Genomic DNA, 10,395 nt, shown 5'->3' with positions numbered 1-10,395 from the left:
GGTTACAATTCAAAACGGATGGAATTTTCTACGAGCCTCCCTTCTGCATAGTTGTACTGTTATTTAAAAAAAAAAAAAAAAAAACCTTCTATTCTACTCCATACAAAGCGTTTGATATGAAGAACGTGATAAAGAGGGAGGATAAAGATAAAAAATTAATAGGTGATATAAGTTAAATAATTGTTAATCCAAGTTTGGTATGTGAGTATATATGAGAAATAAGTTGGGAGATGTGATGAATTACAAACTTATCCTCACTTTTCTCCTTATTCAATAAGAGTAATTTATTCTTTTTAACCCATTTTCTATCCCTTTACTTTCTTATAACCAAGCCCATACCCCCCCCCCCCCTCCTCTTTAGAAGAAATAGAGGGATAAGGTAGGTGTTTGGTGTATTATCCCTATCCCCAATAATCCCCTTCTAATACTCATCCCCCTAAACAACTACAGCATTTCTTCTATCCCTCCCTTCTTACTCCCCTAAACAAACACCTTATAGTGTGCACACATTATAGAATAGTTAAACAAGTTCTTGTTAGCTTAGAATGGATGGTGTATAATTTTCAAACAAGTATTAATATATTCAATGGATATTAACATTCAAATTTCAGCCCCAAAATCCATGTTCTCATATTATAAAAGTAATATGATAAAGGAGTTTATAACAATGCCAGAACGAAGATAGACATCAAAAAAGGGCACACCATGCCAGCAGGGGTTACAATACATGACTGTATCACCTTAGACAAAAAAACTCGATCACGTTTGATTTGAAAAGAGATGCGCATTTTCCACGCTCGTAGCAAGCACGTGATACAGCTTAACATCAACTAGTAAATCACAAAAGAACTGATGAGGACCTAAATTTTCTGAAGGCATCTTCAGAGAAGATCAATCATACTCTATGTACACGGCTGCTGCTGCTGCCTGTAGCAGCTATATGCCTAATTAGTAGTTGTGATTTTGATTATGGATTGTCCATGAAGTACTGGTAGATTAGACTCGCAAAAAATTTGCCACGACTCTGGCTTTTGATCGTCATTTTCAGTGAATGACTTGTATACTGACATGGTAATACTACGTGCAGCTTCTCTGGCTTCTGGAAGCCTGTCATTCAGCAGATTAGCAGCTACTTGAACCAGTGAAACCAACCCAAAGTCCTGTAAATCTTGGAAGCTCTGTAATCAAAAGACATTTGTTATATTATGTTAATATTACCAGATAAGTGAAATGCAGCAAGAATAACATAACCATATCCACAAACAGTACAGAATGAGATGTTACCATTCTGGATACACAATTAGAGATGGATACAGCAGCTTTAGCCCGGACTTTTGGATTGGAATGGCGGGCATATTTCTGAAGATTATGAAGCAAAGGAAGAGGGGTAATAGACTGAACCATTGTTTTCAAGGTCTTTTCTGCTTCTTCACACACAAACCGCTTGTCTTGAGATGCTTTCAGCAAAAGTTGTAGCAGCTGAGGGCACATCATGGGAAATTAGCAGCAAATTAAGATACAGAGAGAAGAAAATTATACATAAAACTAAAACAGTTTTGATAGATGAATCTCAAAATCAATAGAAAGAACCATCAAACAGATAAGATTTGCCGAAGCTCCCGTGGCCTAGTGACATCAGTAACTAAAATGGTTTTACAAATGAATCTCAAAATTAATAGAAAGCACCATCAAACAAATAAAATTTGCTGAAGCTCTTGTGGCCTAGTGCCATCACTTCCCAATGTCTATAGGGGGGGATCTCATTTTGGAGAAGACTTGAGAGAAAGATGGGGTGGGGCGAAGAGGTCTTAATGGGCTGATACCCTGAGACAGGGCAGCCCAATCTAGCCTGCATGTACCAGATCGAAAAAAAAAAAAAAAAAAAAAGACAAGATCCCATATCCTTTAGTTGCTGCCTATATTCTTATTTTTGTTTCAATTTTTCAGTTGGGGCATGTGGGACAGAGTATTGAGAAAGAAACGTAAGAGCAAAAGCAGAACAAGGGACCAAACATGGTGTAAAAACAAGGCCGCGACGTCTTGATTGGGCCGTTTTGTCAAGGATTTTCAATTGACCAAACCGAGATTGTCCGTATCAACAAGGAATGTAAAAAAAACCCGCAATTTTGTCCGAATCGAACATTCCAACCCCAAATCACCCCTTGTTGAAAGTTACATCCATTATTTCACTCAAAAGTTACTTCCTATTCAAAGATATATTGAAATATCTCCCCACTAACGGCTCTAATCCTTTACTATTCTACCATATCTCTCCATTGATCGCTCTAATTTTCAACTATCTTTAAATCAAATTTGCATCGCGATAACCGTGACACGGTCCGCGATCAACGCATCATACCCGTGATCGTAACCGAAACCGAACCATGGGACCAAATAACACTTGTATAGAAGTATGGAACTATTACTCCGATAAACTTATAAAGGCAGTAAAAGTGTAGACATTAAACCCCCGCCCCCCCCCCCCCTCCCTTCTCCCAAAAAAAAAAAAAAAAAAATACAAAGAGCTAACACATCAAAAATATAGAAGAAAAATTCTACATGGTACTCATGTACTTGAGCCATTTCCAATTTTGTCTTCCTGAATCAAAGTGAAACAACACAAATTAACATTCCTCTACCGATGACCAAGATCCTTCAGCACAAGGATACATGCTTTAAGTGAAGCAAAAGTTAAGGAGAGAGAAAGATGATTAAGAATTTGGTAGAGATGACATGGATAACAAAGCCATTAATGAAATCCTTACTGTTGACAAGGCATATATATATTCATCATGAGTGAGTTTTGGTCTTTGCAATAAAGAAAGTTTGAGTGAAAAGAAATAGAATTGTGAGTGAAGAAGCAAATGGGCAAACAAAAGTGTGGAGAAGGTCAGTTCCAATTTATAGCATATGCTTGCAAGCCTTGCATTGTAATTCCAGCAACATTAGCCACTAAAAGCTATCTACCTTTTTTTTTTTTTTTGTTAATTGTTCAGTGTTCACAGTGATTCATTAAGACAAAATTGAAGGGAACGCATGCTCCCTATAAATGACATAAGTACAAAGTTACTATGTAGAATTTCCCATGAAAGAATCATTTAACGAATATCTTTACATATTGAGAAAAGGCGTGAATATTGGTTGCTGAAATAAATCAAATTTCAACTTGCCATATCTTTTACAGAAAAAATCCGTTGGCCCAACCTAACAATTGCTCTAGTAACTAATTTTCTTGTGGATGCAACAACTTCATTAAAGTCCCAGAGAGATGAACCCACATTTTTGTAAAGGACACAGATTCCAGAAGAATCTTAGTGTATAAGCCTTCTGTCAATTCAAGCAATCAATAAAAGAATTTATCATGTTAAGACATTGACTTTTGTTACCATCTGAAACTATGTGCAACAAAATGCTCCCCTCCGTGAAAAATCAAATTACATAACAAAGAAAATACCCAAATCCTAAAGGCAGGAAAACAGAATAATCCTCTATTCATATCCCTCTTAATCTACATGGCTATATCACAAGCAGACAATAAAGACCACTTCTAGTATGCTATAAAAGAATAAAACTGGATGACATTCTGCACGAAATGCTACACTAAAAAAATTTTGTAGTATGCATGATCATGAATGCAACAGACAGAACAAGTGGTACAATAGTGAGTCATCTGTGAACACAGAACAACTCTTGGTATAAAGCATCAAGACAGTTAAACACCATTAACATGTAGTATAAGCAAATAAAACCACATACAGTAACATGTATGAAAGCTCCTTGATACAATTCCATACACAGAAACCATTGGATTTGATATTTACAAGTGTTTGTATAGTCAATTAAAAAGTTGAATGTCACTCACTAGGTATCATAATCTTAAAAACTGAAAAGCCAATACTCTTATTGATTATGGAGTTTTAGTTCCATCTTAGCTAACCAACCCATACCTGCCCCTTGTGATTTTAAATTTCTCAGAACATTCTATGATCAGTTTTCAGAACCAGTGCTCGACCATCTGACCACTTTGTTGCCATTAGGTTCAAATTATCTTAACTTAAATGACAAATATCAAACAGATCATGTCAAGATAAGTTCAAACAAAATAGTAATTTTTTACTAACAATTAAATACAAATAATTTTTTACAAACAATTTTACACACAAGAACAAGAGAGAGAGAGTTTATGCATATTTTTCAAGCAAAACAACCTCAATTTAAAAAAAAAAAAAATTGTTTGAAAAATTAGTTGAATCGAACAAAGCCTACGTGTGAGAGTAAAGAAATGATCTCTTATATTCTTTTATAACTAAGGGCAAACTCGAAAATACAAACCAATTAGAAACTAGGGCAAACAAGACAAAGGGAGTAACTGATAAGCAACAATGATAGTATAAATAAAAATTCTAAAGCAAGTTGACCAGACCTAAGGTTTCACATAACACACCTAAGCTAAACATGCCTGCATATAAGAAATTAGACTTTAGTCAAATTTCTAGGAAACATAAGAAAGTTGTATCATAGAATTATATCTTATATACTCTATATGGACTCGTAGAAAGTTATCCAATGAGAGAATAAACTTGATTGCTAAAGTATAGACTTGTTAATACACCATGATAACTAATTGTTTAAAACTACCTTAGTTCAAGGAGGAATCGAAGTAATTGGTATTAGCACCCAAATAACATATTCCCTATGTGCGTTTCTAATTTCTTATTTAAATGTAAGATGAATTTATTAGCATCTATGCATAATAAATCCAATCTCAATCACAAGAATATCCAAGACATATCTTGAATTTTCACAAGGAGACAAAGAGTGACCAACAAGAGGGAATACTATTCATTGTAAAATAGTATAAACAATGTAGGAAGGTATCCATGTAAGAAGAGGAGAATATATTATTGTGGATACAACATAAGTCTTGTAACAAATACCCCCTCCGTCCCACAAAAAACTTCACAATTCTCTTAGGCACATAGTTTTAGGAGAAAATTGATGGTGGGTTTTGTTGAGTATAAGTGGATGGAAAATAAGGTAGTGGATCTTGTTTATTGTTTTTTTAATTAAGGTGCCAGAAAGCGGGGACCATAAGGGTATGGGTGTGGGTATGCATAGTTTTTTTACCCTTTGTATGTTTCTTATAACAACGTGAAAGGTGTGTGCTCATAGTCTAATAACTGACACTTAAACCAAGCTCTATTTAGAGCATAATATATTTAGCAACAACTGCAACTCATATTTCAAGAGCTACCCAAATCAATGTTGTTAATAACTAAACATTAGGGCAATTATACAATTTTTTTAGTCATCAAATATGGATCCCCAGACCATAGCTAAATTATCATATACTAGATTATTTCATATTTCACATGTATCACATTCAAACAATAAAAATCGACTTAGAGACAATTCATCACGCCATCTCTTATGGCACAAGACATCATTGAGTTCTGTCTCAACTCACTAGTTATTTAGTTAATTGCATAACAAAACAAATATAACTAGCCAAATAAAAAGATAAGGGAATCGAAAAAAGCAATGATCCAATTTAGGTAAGTTCATATGTAAACAAGTTTAAACTTGAACAAACAATAGATGATTAACCATTACCAGAGAAAAGACCAATAACATCATGGACGAGAAATTAAAACAATGCCCCCAAAATTTTTTAGTCTTTCATAAAGTTCACGATCTTTTTTCTCCAACCACTACTTATATGTCGACCAAACTCCACTCAAATTAGTCTAAAATTGGAAAATTAGATCATCGAGCAAGGAATAACATGGTTAAAACATATGACAAAAAGTTGAACTCTACAAAATTCAGCCATTCTTATACAAAAGATGCATATAGGAGCAAGAACGAATATATGAGGTTTTACCAAATTGTCAAAACCACCAGAGAAATCAGGTTCCAACAACTTATCACGATACGCAACGAAGATATCAGCAGCAGCCATAATAGATGTCTTGCACAAAGCACTTCTCGGATTCTTCATAGCCTTCACCAAAACCACTACAACCGGTTCCCTGAATTCCCGAAACATACATTAGCACACTATTTTTCGAAACGGATTCAGCAATTTCCAGGAATTAGTAAGTAGAATTAAAATTCAGAAACTTACAGCAATGGGAGCAAAAGAGTAGAGTGATAAATAGCCAATCTCCTAGTATCATTCAAAGATTCACAGACCTTAATCCAATCCTTCGATTCCAAACCCTCAAGTAAACCCTGCAAATTCATACACCCATTTTAACTAAAGGGTCGAATTATTTCTTAAAATCAGATCTATTGTTTTCAATTTTTCAACAAATCTTCCGAAACAGACAAACAAAACTAATGCAATAAAAGAAAATGGCAGAAAACTAAACGATTGAAGTAAGAGAGAGAAAGAGGGGAAACCTGAATCTGGGTATCGGGGTCAGATAAGGGCTTGAGATCTTCGGAAGAGAGGTAATCAATTGTGATTTCGACAGCAGGAGCATTCTCGTCGCAGTTGGAAGGCAACGCCATTGTTGAGAGATGAAGAATGAAAGGGAAATTTTGAGAGGAGAGTGAAAATGGAGAGTTTATAGAATGAAATAGGTTGAAAGTGAGATTTGAAGCAGTAGAAATAGTAGTATTTGACCTTTGTAGACGGGATTTCAAATTTTGAATCCCCAAAATCGAGCATGGTAAGATATCTTTGTGCTTTCATTGTTTTATGTTTTTATTGTCAACTATTGTATGGTCGGTCTTTTTATCGTGTTGCTACTTTAATTAAAAAGTTTGTGAATTACTATTTTAATTAAAGTTTTGTTAAATGTATCAATTTGACTATTATATTATTCAAATGTCATGATTAGGGATGAGTAAAAATTTAGGGTACCCCGTTTTGGAACTGGAATTGGTTTACACCTGACGGGTTCAGAATTTTAGAACTAGTCCAACTGGGTCCGGGTCCAGTTCCAAAATTTTGGATCCGATTAGAACCAGTTCCTATTTCGAATCCAGAAATTTTGGACCCGGTATCCGGTGTGTTTCGGGGTTTTCTGTGTCCCTCGGGAGAGTTACAACTTCGAGACTGGAGCCACGCGCCTGTACCTACAAAAGAACGGAGACTCCTGGGTTGGGAGCTCCGCCTCCGACGATCAAGTTAGTGAATGAAGGAGTTGTAATGCGGAATGTAAATAGGTGCCGGATGCTAGGACGGGTCTAGCAGGCGGTACCGAGTGGTGTGTGATTGTCTTGGGATTTGTGCAATCCGTGTGTTTCTTGTGACAGTCTGTCATTAATGAGCATTTATGACAGTATTTATAGCATTGGGAAGCGTGCCAGGTTCTAGGTTTTTGGCCAATCCTAGGACTGACTGGGCTTTCTTGGGATTTGGGCCCAATCTGCTACATGGCAAGGCTGAAGGGCCACATGGCACAGCATAGGAAGTCCATGGTGGACCAGCTGAAGTGTGCCACGTGGAAGGCCCTGATAAGTCCAACTGAGTGACACTTGTCAGGACCTGATTGGTCCACATGGAGAGGTGTGATAAGGTGGGAAAATCCCCCTAATAATTTTCCCCTCACAGGTGGCACGTGACCTGGCACGTGTGACCTTTGAAAAGCGTCGCCCAGTGGGGAGGCGACAGGTGTCGACGGATAGCTTGGCCGAGTATTTTCCCGCCCAAGTTTTTGAATTTGAATGTTCTTCTGCTCTTTCTTTCCCTATAAATAGGGCTGGTCAACAAGTCTTTTGTTCACATTGCTTCTGAAAAGAGATCTCTCGGGCCCCATCTATTTTGTGATTTTACGAGCAGTCGTACCCCGCTGCTTACTTTCTTCTCGGACGCCTACTTTCAGTTTACTTCAACTTTCATCTTCAGGTAAACATCCATTCTTGGAATCTTTTTCCTCTTTTATTTTACAAAGTATGATGTCTCAAAGGCACTCGGCACGACCTAGGTTGTTGATCAGTCGGTCATCGGGGATGGCTGAATCTAGGACTAGGAGTGCCGACTCCACCTTTCTAGAACCACCCCTGTCCTTTGCACAGCGTCCGACTGTTTCCATGTCTGTGCAGGACACCATGGCAAGAGTCAAGAGAACTGCCCGAGTAACTAATTCAGACGGTTCTTATACACATTATGACCTTCCAGACCATAGATCTGGTACCCCAAGCACACCTGGCGACTCAATTTTAAATGACTCTGGGGAGTCGTCTCCTGAGAAGGAGACGACCCCTGCTGAACCCTCTAAACCCCTAAATGAAACTGAGGATTCGTCTTCTGAAGCAGAGGCGGCTCCTGCCGAAACTTTACAACCAAATGACTCGTCGGACTCTAGTGACGAGTCAGACGCCAGTAGTGAGAGCCAGAACTCTCTCGACTCTAAAGAGCTGTATTATAGGATTCACGCAGCTAGAGAGTCTCTAAGTGTGTCAATGGGGGAGAACTGGGCCGAGCCCATGGCTTCTAACCAAGACGCCTACGCCCCTTATTTTCATCATGTGCCCGAGGGGAGGCGGAAGATCATGAAGGAGAAATTTGGAGAATTTATCTCCAAGCATGTAATGGGGAACGACTACCTTGTGTCGGTCCCTGATGTAGAGGACACTGTAGTTTGGCCGTCTGGTGCCAGCTATGGGCCTCAGTGTTTCGGTTGCTACGAGGCGGCTATTAAAGCCGGCCTCCGATTTCCTCTTCACCCGGCCGTCGAGGCCATTTTAGACGGGTACCAGATTGGGCTGTGGCAGCTGGCCCCCAATTCTTGGTTCAAAATACTCGGCTATGTGGCCGGGTGCAAAATGCATAAAGTAGACGCCAGTTTCGAGGCGTTTGCTCAAATAAATTACCTCAGTCGGACTCCAAAAGCAATGGGGTCCGGCTGGTATAAGCTGACATCCCATAGGGGATATGTGATGGCCCAGGGCAAGGAGAACAAGTGGAAGGACTGGCGGTCCACCTTCTACATCATTGAATGCCTTGACAAGGCCAAAAATGTTAAGCACAATAGGTGGAATAGGGATCCACCCTTCTTAGCCGGCAAGGACCTGCCGCCTGTTCCTCCCAAAGCCAAGCGTGAAATTCTGGACGCTGGTTTGTTCAAAGCTGATATTCAGGCGAACCCTGAATTGGGGAAAAAGATCTTCGTTCCCCAAAAAACACGTTCCTAAACACACCTGGTTGTATGATGGGACATACTTGGCCGCATGTGGCCTTAGTATAGAAATGCCTGAAGGTAGCCGACCGTCTGCTTTTGTATTGACTTTGTCACTTGTTTAGTTTTCTAACTCTTGGTTGTGTGATGCAGCTGAAGCAATGGAGAAGGTCACTGCCTCTAAAAGGTCAGCCGCTCAATACCGCTCGGTAATTTTGGGCAAGCGCCCAACGGGAGAGTCGCCTGCCAATCAGTCGGCTGGGGTGAGATTTTGATGATTCCAGGCAATTTCTTTGTCTTTCATTTTTCAGTAAACCCTACTGACTGACTGTGATGTTTGCTTGTAGGACCAGTCGACCCCTCAACCGCCTCTTGAGAAGGCCAGGAAGCAGGCGGAAGGGGACACGAGCACCCCTCTTCGTCCTAGAAAGCATGTGGCGACCAAACCTGGGTCGTCCCCTGCCGCCAACATCCCCTTTGAAAAGAACAAAGACAAGGCCAAGCTGCCGCAGGAGAAGAGGGACAGGCGGCCTCAGGAGAAAAGCAAGGAGGGGGCTTCTGAAGGTAACCTTATTTTCACGAATTCTTTGAAAACTTCTTAAACTTTGTCAGTCGGCTATTAACCATCCGCCACTTTTTGCAGGCGCTCATCCTCCTCGGTCAGATATTGCTGCCATAGCAAAGACTATGCTGGAGGTCGTCCCTTCCCAAGAGAAGGAAACGGTTAGAGGGTTCGGCACCCTTAACCTGGATGGCATCGTCGCCCTGTTGGCCGAGGTATCTTTAAGTTCTTACAAACTCTTTGCTTCATTTTGAGAGACGACCCTTCAGCTGACCGACTGTTCTTTTGTTTTTGATTAGTCGATGCTGCGGGTGCATGGTCTCCGTTGGCCCATCCAAGAAAAGAGCAAAGAGATAAAAATTGCCAAAGAGCATGCCGCCTCCACCATAGACAAGGCTATGTTTTCAATATTTCAAAATGAGGTCTTGACGAATGATATATTGCTTTCGTAGGCGACTGCTAATCAGCAAGTCAAAGCTGATTTGGAGGCGGCCAAAAATAGGATCACGAAGCTCCGACTCCAAATTGATCAGTTTAAGGGGAAGGCCGAGGCCCATGACGAGGCTGTGAAGGCGGCAGAGGACCTGAAGAAGGGTAATGACCGCCTAAAGCAGTGCCTGGCCAACTAGGAGAAGCAGCTGGCCCAAAAATATAGGTCGAGGTTTGAAGAAGGAAAGAAGGCTTTGGTTGCTAACATGATGG

General features: G+C 39.7%; 1 protein-coding gene across 1 annotated transcript; it reads right to left on the bottom strand.

The window, feature by feature from the left end:
• Positions 1-580: 580 nt before the first annotated feature.
• LOC110697520 (TOG array regulator of axonemal microtubules protein 1-like) lies at positions 581-6,665 on the bottom strand. The gene is made up of 5 exons (XM_021874888.1): positions 6,406-6,665; positions 6,128-6,234; positions 5,885-6,032; positions 1,285-1,479; positions 581-1,178 (listed from the first exon to the last, which is right to left on the bottom strand). Exons 1-5 carry the CDS (start codon positions 6,514-6,516, stop codon positions 945-947), a joined length of 795 nt encoding a protein of 264 aa, XP_021730580.1. The 5' UTR covers positions 6,517-6,665; the 3' UTR covers positions 581-944.
• Positions 6,666-10,395: the final 3,730 nt, after the last annotated feature.

Source organism: Chenopodium quinoa, unplaced genomic scaffold, assembly GCF_001683475.1.
Source record: "Chenopodium quinoa cultivar QQ74 unplaced genomic scaffold, ASM168347v1, whole genome shotgun sequence".
In the NCBI taxonomy this organism is placed as follows: Eukaryota; Viridiplantae; Streptophyta; class Magnoliopsida; order Caryophyllales; family Amaranthaceae; genus Chenopodium; species Chenopodium quinoa.
Note: the sequence above shows the minus strand (reverse complement) of the source record. Positions and strands in the feature narration are given on the sequence as shown.

What these genes read in the sequence shown, in the direction of transcription:
- LOC110697520 (XM_021874888.1), bottom strand. Translation starts at nt 6,516, where the DNA reads ATGGCGTTGCCTTCCAACTGCGACGAGAATGCTCCTGCTGTCGAAATC. An exon ending in ACCCCGATACCCAGATTCAG is followed by an intron (nt 6,235 to 6,405) that starts GTTTCCCCTCTT and finishes ATGAATTTGCAG; the next exon opens with GGTTTACTTGAGGGTTTGGA. An exon ending in CTGGTGGTTTTGACAATTTG is followed by an intron (nt 1,480 to 5,884) that starts GTAAAACCTCAT and finishes ATGTGCCCTCAG; the next exon opens with CTGCTACAACTTTTGCTGAA.